This window comes from Idiotropiscis lumnitzeri, chromosome 1 (assembly GCF_059441095.1).
Source record: "Idiotropiscis lumnitzeri isolate Australia: NSW breed Sydney's pygmy pipehorse chromosome 1, RoL_Ilum_1.0, whole genome shotgun sequence".
Classification (NCBI taxonomy): domain Eukaryota; kingdom Metazoa; phylum Chordata; class Actinopteri; order Syngnathiformes; family Syngnathidae; genus Idiotropiscis; species Idiotropiscis lumnitzeri.
Window position 1 is genome coordinate 10188460 of NC_142391.1, and position 16882 is coordinate 10205341.

Below are 16882 nucleotides of genomic sequence, written 5' to 3' on the forward strand. Positions count from 1 at the left end.
GTTTTGTCCTATAAAAGCTGGCGTAATACGGAGTTTACCATGCGTTATAATTCATAGCTTCACCGTTTCAAATTAAAACATTCAAAAAAGACGAGTGTTAATGATCCCATCAATGAGAAAAAACATTTCCCGCTGACACAGTAATCTCTAGACTGGTGACAGATACCACGCAGTCATGTCACAGTGGGCGGATGACGCGTTTTGGTATGAAAAGAAGGATCGCTGGATGATGTTGCTTGATAATTTTCTTGTGACACGCCGAGCGGAAGTTGTCGCCTGTCAACTTCCGCTTTCTACATGCTAGCTTCGCAGATGAGCTGGTAAACTTTGCGATAATGTCGGCGACACAGTGATATTTGTTATCAGCGCTGTTTCACCATGTGGAGCGTATGTTTATTTGCTTGCCTGGCTCACTTCTGCTTGAGTGGAGCTTTTAAATCAAGAATTACGGCTGAAGAAAAGCGCGAAGCTAACGCCGATATCGGTAAAAATTGCTAGCTTTTTTTTAAACTCGTCATTCTGTCATTGATGAAAATAACTCCGTTAAATAATAGCTACTACGTGTTACTTTCTATTTAGGTCTTAATGTCAATCGTATATGGTTTTGTTTAAAATTAATTAGATTTTGTTTTCGTTGCCAACAAGCAACAGCGTGTAGCATGGCAGCTGTGTTTTTCTCAGATATTCTGTTGTTCCTAATAACAAAAGATGTTCATTATCTACTCATTCGTCACTGGTTTCGCCCATTGTCTTTCAGATGCGCTTCATTCCATTCTGGCTGATTTTGAGATTCTGCCAGTGTCAGACCTTCAGTTGCATTCTGTGAGGAAGAGAGACGTGCACACCCCGTCCCACCTGGAGCGCCTGGTCAGCTTCAGAGCCTTGCAGAGGTGCACAAAGAGCATTCAAACGCCGTCATTTGTCTCCTATTGTTGTCATTTAGTTTTAGGATTTCAAAAGTTTTCTTGTGCCAAAAAAAAACAAACAAAAAACAACTTCACATTCAAGTTCAACAAAGATATGCTGCGAGATATTTTTTTTTGTGTGCGTGTGTGTTCCTCACCACTCTGCGCTTCACCACCACTCTGCGCTTCACGATTTGCGGCTTTAGTACTTCGGGATTTTCCGAAATATTAATTTAAAAAAAGCAAAAAACTGAACTACAATCTCACGTTTTATTTTTCAGATTGTGCAAAGCGAAAGTTAAACCCCAAACCTCAGCAGTGCCAATTCAAAATGGCAGGTGTATGAGATATGCATTGTTTTGTGTGTTCCAGACATTTCAAGCTGTACTTGACCACCAACACAGACCTTTTCACTGACAACTTTCAAGCTGTGTTTGTCGATAAACTCGGGAGGGAGGAAAACTTCAACGTTCAGCGGCAGAACTACTTCACGGGGCATGTGGTCGGTGAGTTGTCGTTAAATCACCTGCATAATTAGCTGTAACTGTTTACCAGTTTCTATGGTCACATTTTGTATCATCACATTTATAGTCCAGTGATACTTTAATTTTGTAGTGTGTTCAGAAACATCTGGAGTGAAGGACAGGACATGGTGCAGTTTTTTTCGTTTTTTTTTTTTTAATGAAACATTATTGCCAAATCTAATGCTGTCTATGTTTTCAGGTGAAGAGAATTCACGTGTGCAGGCACACATTGACGGTGATGAGTTTTCAGCTCACATTCTAAGTGATGAAGCAGAGTACAATGTCGAGGTAAGGAGAGAAGTCATTGTCTTAGTTTGCTTGTGGCATGAATTGTGCGTTTATGTATTGTTAATTAATTACATCATATTAGTCTTCTGTTTGTATGGTTTGGATTTTATTTTAAAGAGGAACAACAACTAGTTACACATGCATTGTGCAATGGCACCACCAAGGTTGAACAAAATCCAGTTTATGATACTCGTAGACTTCAATTTCTTTTGTATTTGGATTTTGTTTTTCTTTCTCTGTGGACAGTTTCCCCAAAATGTTTAGTTAAATTGCCATCACTGGTTTTGCAAAAACAACAACATACAATCAACAAATGACATCAAAACACACTTGTGGAGTTAATCCTTTAAATGCTCACTGAGCTGAAGTCTCGTGAGATACATATAGGTCTTGTGTGATGCCATGCATTTGTGTGATTTTTTTTTTTTTTGTGTCCATATTGCTGAAAATTTGGGTATTATTATGAGTGTTGGTAATTTATGTAGTATCCAAGCATATTTTTAATGTCTTTCAAAGATATTCCATATTTCTTTGTCAACTGTTTTGTCCCTTTTTGACAGCCTTTATGGAGGTTTACCGACAGCACAGGTGATGATGGCAGGTTGCTGGTGTATCGCTCGGAAGACATCAGGAATCTGAGTCGCTTAGCCTCTCCAAAAGTGTGTGGTTACATGCACGCTAAGGAACTGCTGCCCGAGTCCACCGGTGCAGGTTGGGACGAGCCGGAGGTGACGGACAAGATAAATGGTATGTCTGCCTTTACATGTCTTTCGTATTTGTCGCGTGAAACGTGCAGAGAAAGATGAAGTGTTTCAGTGGTTGGAGATCAGAGATGATGTAAGTTGGTTTGGAAAAGCTTAGGGAGGACGAGTGGGAGGAGAACAAATGTCTAAGCTGGAGGAGGCTCTGGTCGTGAGATGAAAGGGAGTGGGTGACGGTTCTTGTGCTCTGCCAATTAAATACAAAAATAAATACATTTAAAAAAGCCTTTCTATGCTTATGCATTATTGTTATTGCGAATAATTATGTCAAATTACAGTGTCCCTTCGGAAATGTGAAGCATACGTAACTGTTAGTTGTACGCCTGAGGTGACACGCAGTATTTTTAGTAGAAAATGCAGTCCAGTTTGTATTAGAGGAGGTTTTCAAATTGATGAAGATTCTGCTCGTTCATGAGTAGAGTTGTCCTTGAGTTTCCCACTGCTCATTGTGCAAGCCTACAGAGTGCACACCCACATTTCTAGTGAGTGTCATATGTCAGACATCGGCATATAAAATGGAGCTTTTTTTTTTCTACACTGATCCTTCAAAATCAGCTTTATTCATTTTGATTTCATATTTTCTTTTAAATATATTCGATACTTATTTTTAAGGCAACACATTTTTATGCTTACTGTCTGTCTGTGAATTCAAAGTTAAAATTAAGGAGAGAAAATAAGACCCGATATATAACCGTGAGATACTGGATTCGAGTCCCAACACTTGCTCGTCTAAATGCTGACCTTGATTGGCACCTGCCAAGCAGTGTTAATTTAACAATTTGAGTCCCATCGTTGTCATTTAGAGTGGTGCTCTTTCACAAAATCATATTGAGTGTTGCTTGCCTGCTCGTGATTAATTTCACCTTTTTAATATGAAATAAGATGCTTCACATTCAAATTTCTGTTTGTGCTGTCTTGAAGCGATGCCTGAGAAAGCTAGAAGTGAAGTAGTGGAACATGACATCATTGTTTACTTGAAGGGTGTGTGCTTGTGTATTTAACCCCATGTAAGATAACCCCCTCACTGATGTTTGTTTGAATACGCCAGTGAACAAATCAGTTGCTCTTTTGGTTTATGTCTGCGTAAAGCTGCACCTTTCACCTTGCAGATTTTCATCACAGAGAAAAGCGGCAAGTTCATGACCACAGGAAGAACACCTGCCCACTATTGCTGGTTGCAGACTACCGCTTCTTTAAACACATGGGCCGCAGACAAGAGAGCGTCACACTCAATTATCTGGTCAGACATAGAAATCCTCGGACCTCTCTTTGGGTAATAAAATGCATCGCTTGTGCGTTGTAATATTTGTTTGTCATGTTTTTCTTGCGTCAGATTGAGCTGATCGACCGAGTCGATGACATTTATCGAAATACAACGTGGGACGATGACTTCAAAGGCTACGGGGTGCAAATACATCAGGTTGGTGTCATACACAATCGTGGCACCAGTCAGTGTTCGCTTTTTGCTGTGTCACTACAGGAAGCGACTGACTGGTGAACTAAAACGGTCCCCTCGTTGAGACATAAATTCTCAGAGGAACTGAACGCTTTTGTGTGCGGCCCATTAAGTTTGTTCCACTGGCGTTGCGAATGAATGGACACACTGTTTATTGTACTGCGACTGGCCTTTTCTCACTCAAAAGATATGCATTCATTCTTCAGCCACGCCAAGTAACTTCTTGTTCACCCCCAATGTGAAGAACTTTTGACCGTCATTCCGCCAAGGGTATTTTTATGGTTTAAAGTGCAAAAAATGTATGTTATTTCTTGACTTTACTGTCATTGACTCACAGTTCTGAGGTTTCGGGTTCAAATCTGGGCTGCAACCTTTTGCTCCCTATGACGTATTATGAATTCTTTTAATTCATTTGCATCGTCGCTTGACCGATTCGCAGATGATCATCCACAAGGAGCCGACTAAACCTCCCCCTGGTCGTGCCGGCACTGGCTGGGTCCACTACAACATGGAGAACAGCCCTGTGCGAGGGAAGGTCGTTTGGGATGTCAAGAAGCTTCTCGAGGTAGGTGGGAAGATAGCCATCGTGTAATACAAGGAGCTACAGTCCATGGAATAATTTCCTACTTAAATTGTCTCCAGCAATTCAGCTCAGACATAGCCGACAACGCGTCTTCTGTGTGCCTGGCCCACCTGTTCACCTATCAGGATTTTGACGAAGGCACTCTTGGCCTCGCCTATGTGGCCCCCTCCAAACCTCTGGCCATGGGTGGCCTCTGCCCTAAACGTGAGGACAATGGCTCTGTTTTTAAATGCCTGCCTTATAAACATTGGATTATGTTTGATGTCTTTTGTATCTTACAGTATCTTTTGTGCAGGTTTTATTTGAGGTGTGTATAGATACTGTGTGCACTGGATTTGCATTAAAGTAGGACAAATACTGAAATATTGTTTGCTTTTCCAGCTTATTATCCATCTCTGTCTGCCAAGAAGCCCAGTTACCTCAACACCGGCTTGACCAGCACCAAGAATTATGGGAAAACAATCCTGACAAAGGTCAAGATCGCCGATATTATACAGTGGAATGAATATGAATACTATGTTTCAAGGTTGATGGTTAGACCGCATTCTGTATTTATATTGCGTTTGTGGAATATGAATTAAGCAGCAAAATCCACCCGTTTTTAGCCATCTCAGGAGGGCGGCCATTTTGCTGCTTGTTGTCGACTGACTGCAAAATGTGCACCCCCTAAAATGGATAAAAACTGTTGCTTAATCCATATCACACAAATACATTATTGATTAGACTAGCGGGGCTGCATAGAACATATTTATAACGTGGCGATTAAGGTTGTTTTGGGAATTCAACAAGCGTCTGGTGGTGAACTTTTCAGTTGTCAGCTTTGTTTTATATGTTTGCGATTCGTGTTCACCACAAACTCAAGGATCTACTTGTCCCATCAGGAGGCAGATTTGGTGACCACTCATGAGCTGGGCCATAACTTCGGAGCAGAGCACGATCCGGACAACATTCCATACTGTGCTCCCAGTGACGACAACGGGGGGAAGTTTGTCATGTATCCAATTGCTGTGAGCGGAGATCATGTCAACAACAAGGTAATGCTGTTGCTTCTTTTCTTTTTTATGTTTTGCACCAACCCAATGTGGCTAAAATGGTTGAGCTAATGTAAAATGTTCTCACTGCTCTGTTTTTTTAAATTTTATTTTGGTACATAACTAAAGTTACAAATGGAGATCCTTTAGAAACAGCCATCTGGCAAATGTATAGGAGTGCCCTTTAATTCTCAGAATTGTACCATAACAATAATGTTAGCTTAATAGGTGGTGCAGTTTAGAATAAAAACGGTTTAGAGTAAAGCTCAAAGTTGTTAAACTATATAATAGGGTTATATAATACTACAGTGCATATTATTCATTTATATAATCTGAAGAAAAAGTAATGTTAGCTTGTCAAAAATGAAAAAATAAATAAATACCGGTGCTCCTGTTTTTTTTATTTTTTTATATATACAAAGCCTATACACTGGATGAAAACTACTAGATTTTTTTGGGGTGAATCACTGATCTAATATTTTAGTTGTATAACCACAATTTCAACTTGATGCACCAAAGTTCAGCATATCTTAAAGTTTATAAGAAACAAACTTCTTTCAAATTCTTGTTTAGAACTTTGTGGTGTTCTATAGAAGATTGTAAATCACTGTTGTGCATAAACATTCTGTTGAGTGACATCTAATTAGGTTGTGTACTGGAAATTACATCTTTGTGCAGCCGTCCGTCTTTGTTGTGGCCATGGGCACAGATTGCTGATGTAGGCGACTTATCAGTTTGCCAGAAGGCTCGCTCAATTTGCATAAATTGCATAAAAGTCTGTTAAGCTTAGATGATGCTTGACCAGACTGGCAAGACCGGAAAAATTCGAAATGAGTCCAGCTGTAGATGCCACTGAAGGTGTTGAATAAATGACGCAAGGAGTGATACAAAATGAGAAAGTCAGTTCTCAGTATTATGTATTAACAACAAAGTTGCCTGAAATTTATACAAAAAGTATTTTCAAGATTTGTTGTTGTGAGTACAAAATGCACGAAAACAGTCGCAAAAAACCCCCAGCACATTTTAGTGCTCATAATTTAATAAACCGATTAATCTGATTTGAAGAGTTATTCTAATCGGACTGCTAGGACTGTGCCACTTGCAGTCAGATTTAACCCCTCGTACTTTTCCAGCGTTTCTCCAGCTGCAGCAAGATCTCCATTGGAAAGACGCTGCGTTACAAAGCCCCCCAGTGCTTCAAGGAGAGGAACAGTAACGTGTGTGGGAACTCCCGAGTGGAAGAAGGAGAGGAGTGCGACCCTGGCTTGCTCCACCTCAATGACGATGCTTGCTGCTCATCCAGCTGCAAGTTCAAATTAGGGTCACAGTGCAGGTATGAAATCTGACATAAAACACCAATTGAATAATACACTCTTCCTGCACTCAAATTCCTTATATTTGACTCTGAATTTCTGTCGATCTTCGTCACAGTCTGAACGCACGCCTATACTTTTCTCTCACAGTGACCGAAACAGCCCATGCTGCAAAAATTGCAAGTTTGAGCAGGCAGGAACAAGGTGTCAAGAGCCCATCAGTGCCACCTGTAAGGGCATTGCCTCGTGCACAGGTAAGTAGGCGCCCCCTGCTGGCCATGTAGTCACAAACAACTGAATCTAACATGAATCCATAATTCATTAAAAATGATGCTCAGTGATGCACAAATAAGTGGACCCAGATAGAAACACTGACAGCTTGTTCATTCCAGGCCTAGTAAACTGGTTGCTGTCCATAAACGTTATAGAGGTCATACAAAATATCACCAAACAAATGAATACACAGTTTGACTGTACCAGTGGTCTGTTACTATACACCACTGGTATCTATAGAAAACACTGTTTGCTATTTATACTTTTAAATACACAATTAACAACTATAATAATAATAATAATAACAATAATATTTTGAATATACTTTCTGTAGTCATGGTTTCATTTTTAACCTAATTGCAGACTTTTGATAGGCAATATAAATTGCCCCAAAAATGTGGATTTCAAACAGCCATTCCAGCCTTGTACAACCAGATGAAGAGGACTTTCTAAACTAGAAAAATAAATCTTATTTTACTCTGCCACTCCAAAAAGTATGTGTTCTGTTAATAATTGTTTCACTGCATTAAAAAAGCCTGATTGCTTTGTATTTGTGTTTTGCATGAGATATTTTAATTATTTCTATTTCAATGCAAGTAATAGGTAGGGTAAAAAAAACACTTATAATAGTGATGGGAAAATAAAGTTTCAAATTTGCTTCATGAGCCAGTTGTATTTTTGACTCCTCTAGATGGCACTGTTTGTTCAAATAAAGGGGTTTACTAAATGGGCAGTGTACTTTGCACAATGTTGAACAGACAATGCCATCTAGAGGAGTAAAAAAATATGAATGAAGCAAATTTGGAGCTTCATTTACCGTCACTTATTTCCAGCACTCTCACTACAAGTGACAATTATATGGACGCTAGTACCAAAGTACCAACAGTGCTCAGTCATCCAAAGGACTTGGGAATCATCTCCAACTCTCATGACACTGAAACTGGACAAAAGTTATTGGTCACACTAATAAGTCTTTTCTAAGTCTGCTTCTGTTCTTGTTCACTTTTTAATCAGCACCAAGCATAATAACAGTTTTATGTCCAAAATCTTTTTGACTCTGTATATTTTCTTGAAAATTGTGGCCACCCACCAAATGTTCCGAGCCTTAAGGGTATTTTTTCCCCTTTTACCTTCAAGGGAGCAAAAACATTTCCAAGTTGTCTTACAGCTGTGTTTTCCTTCCAGGCAACAGCAGTCAGTGTCCTCCCCCTGAAAACGCCGTCGACAACACGATTTGTGTGGATAACGGCCGTTGCCGCAATGGAGAGTGCAACCCGTTCTGTGAGGCTGTGCAAAACCTTCAGTCTTGTGCCTGCAATGGTATCAAATGCAGCATATGCAACAAACTTGCTGTTTTCTTTTTCTTACTAAATGTGCGCTTTTGTGCTACTATTGAAACAAATTAAGAGTTATTTCACTTTTCTATGTGCAGCTACAGAGGATTCCTGCAAAGTGTGCTGCCGGACGAAAGATGGCACCTGCGCGCCCTTTGTCCTATTGGACGGAAGTTTGCTTTTACTACGTAAAGGGAAACCTTGCACTGTGGGCTTCTGTGATGAGAATGTGCGTTTGAAAACACGCGCTCCAGACAAGATGCTGTCTACTTCCGATTGATTTTAATGGTGGTGTTGATATTTCCGCAGGGGAAGTGCATGAAGCAGGTGCAAGATGTAATTGAGCGCCTCTGGGACTTTATTGACAAACTGGACATAAACACTTTTGGTAAAAGTGCTTCACATCACACGAGCAGATGAAAGCACAAATCCATTTGAGGCATATTTACTTTTAATGTCCTCCCTCCCATTAGGGAAGTTCCTGGCGGATAACATTGTGGGCTCTGTTGTCGTGTTCTCGCTCATCTTCTGGATCCCGCTTAGTATTCTAGTTCACTGCGTGGTAAGAACCTAACTTTATTTCTGACAGCGGCGTTAAACTGTTCAAAATATTTAACCTTGTTGTTATGTTGTTGTTCTCATACAGGACAAGAAACTCGACCAACAGTATGAGGAGAACACAATGTCGCTGTACTGCCCTCTGAATGTAAGTGTATCATCGCTTGAATGCTCCTGGTGTGCATTTTGAAAGTGCCTTTTAAAGAATTCGGTGGTGAGCCTGAAGCATTTTAGTTCAGCTGCGATGTTTTTCCTTGGGATCAACTCATTTCCATCAGTCTGTCCATAAAAACCAGACGCCGAATGTTTCAGTAGATACCCTTACCCCTGTTCAATATAAGAGCTGTATCAATATTTGTCTACCGTAAACGAGCAGCAGCCCCTGTAGATACTGCAAATGTGTTTTATTGATTGTTTCCGGTATGTGAGCGGAGTAAGTGATACAGTCTGACATGATGATATGCTTATCCATATATGGATTCTGAAGTACTCTCATTGTAGGAAGTATTCCGCGTCCAATGATAACTCCAAAAGCACTCGGTAGAACCTCCGCCAAGCTGGACAGTTGGTTGACAATTTATTCACATCTGATAGCATATACATCTTAAAGAAGGTGAGCTCTAAAGTCAAACAAATGTTCTCACACCTTTCAATGTTTTTAGGAGTTATTTTGGTGCAAATTCTTCAAACATTTAAAAATGTCAAAAAAAACAACAATATTACGTGTCCCACACTGTAATATTTTACTGATAGGACAAAAATGCTTCCATTGATTTGCAACTTGCTCATCAAAAAAAAAATTATACAATTGCAAGCGCCACATTTCAATGTCATCTGTACACACAAAATATACATGCACTCGGGGCTGCCTTAACCTACTCATCGGACTTGGTGCTAACCATCAAATATAGGTCCCCCTTCTCAACCCTAACAGATGCTCTACTAATTTTTGAACATTGACAAACAGATCACCACCCATATTTATGCTTTTCATCAATTTTAAGAAATAGAATAGCCACCAGATCAAAAGCTTCGCACAATAAGACTCGCATGAAGCGATCCTGCATTTTTGAAATCACTTCAATAAAAATACATTTCAACAGTTTTGCACTGACATGTCAAATAACTACACTTTACCCAATTAGCACACTATAGCGCCAATAATACTTGCTCAGGTCAAAATAGTATTTAAAAAGTAATGATGTATAAAAACATACCAAACACGTGAGCGCTACGGATGTTGACGACAAGCATCCCACAATGCATTGTGCCAACTGCAAACAATGCCATTTTGGCAGGGCAGAAAACTCGTAGGTAATTTGAGGACGCGTCACACTATGACAATGGTAAACAGTTGTTGTGCACCAGCGGTTCACAACAAAAAGGGACGAGCATTCTACAGGCTACCAAAAGAAGAAGCAAGTCAATTATATCGTTTTCATCAAAATGTGAATTCACTTGGACGGAATGGTGACTGATTCTGATCTCCATTGTTAATCCTTCACCTGCTACTGTTACTACCCTGCCAGCATAACTGCGTAAACCAGGGGTGGGCAAATTTATTGATTGGCGGGCCACAATGGGTTCTAAAATCTGACGGAGGGGCCGGACCAGGAGCAGATGGATGGAGTGTTTTGGTAACCTCATCTTGTCGGAGAAAAAAAAAATACATTTAATTTTAAATGATAATGAACAAAAGCATTGCAACACAATATCTGTCTTTGACACACCACAGAATTTAGAAAATAAAACATTAACAAGGTTTATTCATTAAATTTTTTTCAAGTTCGGCGGCCTGTATTAAAACGCTTAACGGGCCGCATGTGGCCCCCGGGCCGTAGTTTGCCCACGCCTGGCGTAACCAAATCCACACACGGATACACACTGCTGATCCAAAGGCTGCCTCGTTTTTCCATGTTTATAAATGAATATTTTCTTATAACTTTAAACACCTTAGGAACTAAAATGAACTCAATTCTTATGGTTGTCAGCCAATCCCAAACCACAAAAAGGCTTCGGAAAAATTTTTGATACAGCTCTTGCATTGGATTTTACAGATGTTTCTTTAAAACTTGATGGTAGGATGCAGTAACGTGGGGAATAACTGGAAAGGCTTTTTCTCATTGACGTTTGTCGTGAGTTCTCGGCACATTCAGGCTTGTGTTCAAAGTCGAAGCTTAGCGGTGGGTCTGTCGGTCAGTGCGGGCTTTCAATGACCTTTCTGTCACTCTTGGCCTTTTTTTATTGGAACTGCAGCAGACGCTGGAGGTTTGTAATAGAGCTCCAGCTATAGGTGAGTGCGTGTGCCATGGCTTGGTGTTGCGTTGCCATCGAGTCCATGATGAGATGATGCATGGTCTGTGGGCCCACGTTTGGGATACTCCCGCACTCCTTTACTCCTTGACGTAATCGCTGATCGCCCACAAAGTCGCCGCAAGGACGTCTCACGCGCCATTCGATCAGAAATTACCTCAAGAACGCAAGATTGCAGCTTGGGAGTACTCAAACAGAGACTTGTTGTCGTCTGTAAGATCAGATGCAATGTGTGTTCACGTTTTCAGTTTGCATCTGCTCTGAGCAGATCAGGATAATTTTATTTTTTAATTCACTTCCTGTCTTTGATCCCTTTTTTATTTTTAGTTGCTTTTTGCACAGTGGCCACTATTCTGTTATTTGGGGGAGAGAAAAAAATTGATTTGGAATATTCCTTCCGGGACACTTGAGCCTCTTTTACACAGAGCCGGTAAAAATGCTGCAACAGTGGACATGAGTCAGCCTCAGGCGAGCCATGATTGGTCTTTAACTGAGCTCTCAGGCACTGTGATGTCATTTTCAGTCGACCGCATGTGGTAAAATGGTTGCCCCCCGAGATGGATAAAAATGGGTGGACTTTTTGGATTGATGTCCCCTTTAATCTCCCCACTGCTCTCTTGTCACTGCAGATCGCTCAAACACCACCGTCTAACTATGCCATGGGTAGAGGTGAAGCCACCGGCGGCCATCTTGCATTGCCACTCACTAAACCCGCTTAACTTGAAAACATTGATTTCGCCAGGGCGTTTTGCGAAATATAAATCTAACCTCTTTGACAATTGATGATACTGAGATATCTTGGAATGGTCCGCAAACATCAAGTTCATTCTTTGAGACGTTCTCATTAGTCCACACAGAGATCCTAGCCTAAAACACACACTTATAACAATGTTATCAACAAAAAATATTGTGTCAGTAAAATGTCTGCCTTCTGGCTTCAGCCACAAGTGGCCTCTTTATAGTAAATTCCTATATCGGTCTGTGCCAAACACACACATGTGACATCCCTCCGCTGTTCTGGCTCCGCTGCTACCTTTGAAGGTGGAAAAATGGCCAGGTCCACTTTATCTAACGCATTCTGTTTTTACGGAAAAATCTGGGAAATGTTGACTTTTCCCAGCCTTGTAAAAGGGGCTACAGTGTTGCTCTGACATCACAAAAGGTCACACACACACTTTGAAACAGAGCGTGAATTGGTGTTTTTTTGGGTATCAGCTTCCTGGCTGTTAACTGTCAAGTAAGAAACATAGATCAGAAGTCACGTTTCCACCAAGCAGTACAGTTCAGGTTACCGTGGTGCACTTTCCTCCTTAATATCACAGTGCTAGGCAGCTATATGTGAGAATTACTGATATTTTTAAATTCCCTCATTTTTAATTTGTCAACTTTCCCTCTTGAAATGTTCTGAACTCCCGTTTCCATGCCAATATAGCACTCAGCAAAAAAATTGCTCAATCCATCAGGTCTTAATGGGTGTAGGCGTTTTTTGTAGATTCTCTAGTAGATGTGATTTGCGAGACAAAGTTGACTGTTCGGTATAAAGTTTGCTCGGATGAACCGATAAGAAGATGGAAAAATAGACAGGAAAAAAAAAAAGTCACATTCCGATGCAGAAACCAGTGCAGCCACTAGAAATACCACAAAATAAAAGTAATACAGTTGGCCGCTCACTTATGAGAGACTTATAGTTATTTAGGAATATGTAGAAATCAATCTATGGTTGTATTCATTTTCAGTCAGTATCCTAAACAAGAAAATGACGCGACATTCTGAAGCAAACTGTGATGCTTGGTGGAAATTGAGCTGAAGTGTCACACTGATCTGAGTAAAAACGGAATGGATCCCGCCTCAGACCCACGCAATTGATGTCCCTCACGCCTTGTCGTCTCCCTCCAGCAAGAAATCCTGAGCAACATGGAGACAGCGCCCATGCGCATCGTCAAGCCTCCTCCACCTCCCTTTTCCTCCTCCGCCGGCCCGACCGCGCCCTTGTCGCAGCCCCGCCAAGCGGCGGCCGGCGCGGTCTCAAACCCGATCCCCGGGCCGAGCTATGCCCCCGCGGCGGAGGGCGACGCCGGCGGGGGGCTGCGGATGGCCACCATCCAGGAGGACAACAGCAGCGACTCTCACCCGGGAGAAGAACCGGTCCGAGCCGACGACTTCCCAACCGCAGGAGCCTGCTTGTCGGCTACGAAATCCTCCTACGAGGATCTGAGCGATCAAAGCCCGTCGGCCCGGGAGAGGCGGCGCCTCAAGAGGCAGGAGTGCTTTGACGCCAAAGAGACAGAGTGCTGAGTCCAGTCGTTGTGTAACTAACATATTATTACATTGACCTCAAGCTACCTATCAAGGATATCGAATACATTCACAAAGAACTTTGTATCCTCTTTCCAAGATGAACCACGTCCCATTGAAGTGTCATTTCCTTTCATCGTACCTCAAACACGTTTTCGACAGTATTTCCTCGCCACAAGTTGCCATGCCGCACTTGGAAAGAATTTCCACCGTGTTTTAGTGTGTAAAAACAACTGAATGATCATCTTACTGTATTCCCCCGCAATTCGAGGGGGACAGGGACCAAGTCCTGCTGCGAATACTGAAAAACTGCTAGTAATTGAGACACATGCCCCTCTAATTTTTAGTACGCTTAAGTTAATAGAACTTTTTAGCGGCTGGAAAAAGCTTTTAAACAGTGGAGATGTGTCACTACAAGGTACAGGACTTCCTTGGCACCAATGTCTACACTTCTATTAACTGGGCTTTGGCGCCATCTTGTGGCGCTATATTGAGGGCACACAAATATGCTGAAACTATTAGCAGATAGTTAACCGCATTAATGCAGGGGATTACTGCATATACTTGTGTCATGACTGGCTTCTTTTTATTAGATCTGCTTTGTGTCACTGTAACTCCAAAACACTGTTGTGCCTTTCTTTGACTGTTATTCCCCCTCATAAAGAGCAAGGCAGGAAAATGGAAATCCTGTTGCGAAGCTGTGAGGTGCTTATGTTGTGTTAGTGTTTTGGGTGCTTGTGTCAAATTGTGGTCAGAATGTATTGCCACTGTTGCCTGCTATTTGAGTTTAAGCCGAAACAGCAACATGGCTGACATGAACTGAGCAGATGTGAAACTGTTACTCAGTGAAATGTTTTTATTCATGTCCATTGCTTGCATTACTTACACACATCCCAATAAATGATTTGATTGCATACACAAACTGTGACCTTCAAGCGTTTTAAAAGGAGTCCTCATGTCGTCGGTCCACCTTCTTGTTCACTGGTCGCACAGCAGGCTGCTCTCGGGGACCCCGGCGTCCACGTCCCCCCAGTAGGGCAGGATGAAGGGCAGATGAGCCAATCTGCTCTCCAGCAGCTCCCAAAGACGCTGCATCACAAACCGGTTGCCTTTTTCAGACAGGTGAAGGCCGTCCGACAGGTAGACTGTGAAGTCCTGGGGAGACGACAGCCAAACATATCGTACAGATATAGGATTTTTTTTCTTTCCATGAAATATACAAATAGCATGATAGTATGAAACCTGTCCGTCCTTCTGCATGAGTGTCCACAAGTCCAAGACGTCAGCACCGCACTGCGAAGCCGCCTGGACACACGCCTGAGCATACTGGCCCGCCACAGAATTCAGCCGATTCAGAGGACAGCCTGGGATGCAAAAGGACACTCGATGAGCTTCAGCGGAGACACCAATGAACGTGTGAAGCTACCTTTCAGCTTGCACTCTTTTTCCCAGGCTGCCTCGTTTATAGGAGGGGGGGTTATGAAGATGACCTTGCCTGCCGGGACCCCCACCGAGGCCAGGTGGCTGCTCATTGCTTTCAGGTTCTCGGAGTACTCATGTAGAGGGACATGCTGCTGAGGGTTCTTATCTACATGCAGAAGGGAATCATTTGAGGGCGGAGCAACTCGTCGTTTAGCATCTTGCTCAAGGATTCTTCAACATGTTCACAGTGGCCACGGATTGAACCCCACAACATCTGAGTTGGGAGACAACCACTCTACTACTGACCCATGCTGAGCCCAAAGTGTTGCAAATAGCTTGAGAACAAATGTATTAACTCTTTTGAACACTGAACTGATGTTTTATATGATGAAGAGTGAAAATAGGTTTAAATAAGCCTATCTTGTTCAAGTGATTAACTGTCATGCTATGGTGGTGAAGGAACCGGTCAGCCAGGGAGGTAAGTTGCAAACAATCATTTCTGCCTATTATGCTACTCATCGTTTTATTTATTACATCACACGTGGCTCTAAGACCTCTGAAAAAAAGTGTGCGAAAAGCAGTTTGGAGAAGGAATGCATTCAACGACAACAACGTTACTTTATTTTAATAAATACCATATTTTTTTATTTCATTCCTGACGTTTAATCAATTAACGCAACATTGCAATAAATTAATTACAAAATATTTCGCGGATTTAATGTAGTTCCAATTATGTTCTTTTTTTAATGTTCCGCTCTCGGCCACTAGATGGCGGACCACTATAGTTTTAAAATGCACATTAGCCGTTAATTATCAAAACCCTTAATCCTTTTTAACGAAATTATAATTCATGCTCATTGCATTACTTATAATTGTATTAGAGTGCACTGCCCAATTAATAACAATGTTAAATGCATGCAAAATAAAAACTTTTTGTGCACGGTGTCGCGTATCCTTCCGTCAATGCAGAGACAAGATCGCACCGTCGTATGTCGGTTCAGTCGTAAAGTGAGGAACCGGTACGTGAAGTTGTACCTTGTAGCGCGCTGTCGTTGGCTCCAAAAAAGACAGTAACTGCTGCGATGTTTGCCGACGCGTCTTGATGCACTATCCTGGGAAGAACAATCCTTCCCCATTTTGAGTTGTAGCCCGACAGCCCTCTGTTGACTACGTCACACTTCCTGCTCCAAAAACACACATTCCCGCCGATTAGTCTTCGAAATATACATCGACGATGATAATAAAGAAACGGAGAGGGCAACAAAGACCTTGCTAATTTATCGGCGATGCCCGAACCCCATCCGTTCACTTGGAAGGAAGACTGAAAGAAGCAAACCACAAACTCTGCTAGCCACATTGCAAAACAGTGAACAAGCGACAACAACTAAAGTTCCATTCCTAAAAAAAAACGCTAACCTGAGTGATGGAATCCCCAAATAGAATCACTTGAGGCCAGATTAAAGTTTTTAATTTGGACATGGCGGGTTGTTGTCATGCCATTCATACACACTTGACGCTACAGTTCTACGGCGCATGCGCAACTCTGACCCTTCTGTTCTACACGAATGTGTTCGAGTTAGACAATGAAAATGGCTAGAATTTCCCACAGCTCAATTTTACAAACATACATTACATAAATAGTTTGTCATGTTTACATTTACCAACGGCTTACTGCTTTTGGAGTACATGTATTGAGCTACTTGGGTACAGATTAATGCGAAGGGGCAACCACTTTGTTACACACATAAAAAAAAAGATGTTCTCAAATTACCTTTATTACTCCATTACACTAGCCAACAACCAATTTAATAAGAGATAGAATAAAT

The 16882-nt window shown here is 41.6% G+C and overlaps 2 protein-coding genes across 4 annotated transcripts; one reads left to right on the plus strand and one right to left on the minus strand.

Annotated features, from left to right (window-relative positions):
- The first annotated feature begins 250 nt into the window (after nt 1-250).
- adam17a (ADAM metallopeptidase domain 17a) lies at nt 251-14562 on the plus strand. 3 transcript variants are annotated; one of them, XM_088315992.1, is made up of 20 exons: nt 251-484; nt 758-890; nt 1278-1411; nt 1629-1717; nt 2278-2464; nt 3588-3718; nt 3812-3898; nt 4374-4499; nt 4577-4721; nt 4899-4990; nt 5399-5551; nt 6682-6881; nt 7012-7115; nt 8320-8454; nt 8567-8697; nt 8778-8856; nt 8942-9030; nt 9115-9174; nt 11283-11319; nt 13236-14562. In XM_088315992.1, the coding sequence occupies exons 1-20, from the start codon at nt 379-381 to the stop codon at nt 13610-13612; spliced, it is 2595 nt and encodes an 864-aa protein (XP_088172118.1). In that variant the 5' UTR covers nt 251-378; the 3' UTR covers nt 13613-14562. The 3 variants fall into 3 exon arrangements, with proteins under 3 accessions (XP_088172118.1, XP_088172126.1, XP_088172133.1); XM_088316000.1 differs by lacking the exon at nt 11283-11319; XM_088316007.1 differs by lacking the exons at nt 11283-11319; nt 13236-14562 and adding an exon at nt 13076-13192.
- On the minus strand, nt 14473-16633 carry iah1 (isoamyl acetate hydrolyzing esterase 1 (putative)). The gene is made up of 6 exons (XM_088316019.1): nt 16473-16633; nt 16325-16377; nt 16092-16237; nt 15061-15222; nt 14877-14998; nt 14473-14789 (listed from the first exon to the last, which is right to left on the minus strand). Exons 1-6 carry the CDS (start codon nt 16533-16535, stop codon nt 14613-14615), a joined length of 723 nt encoding a protein of 240 aa, XP_088172145.1. The 5' UTR covers nt 16536-16633; the 3' UTR covers nt 14473-14612.
- Between the last annotated feature and the right edge of the window lie 249 nt (nt 16634-16882).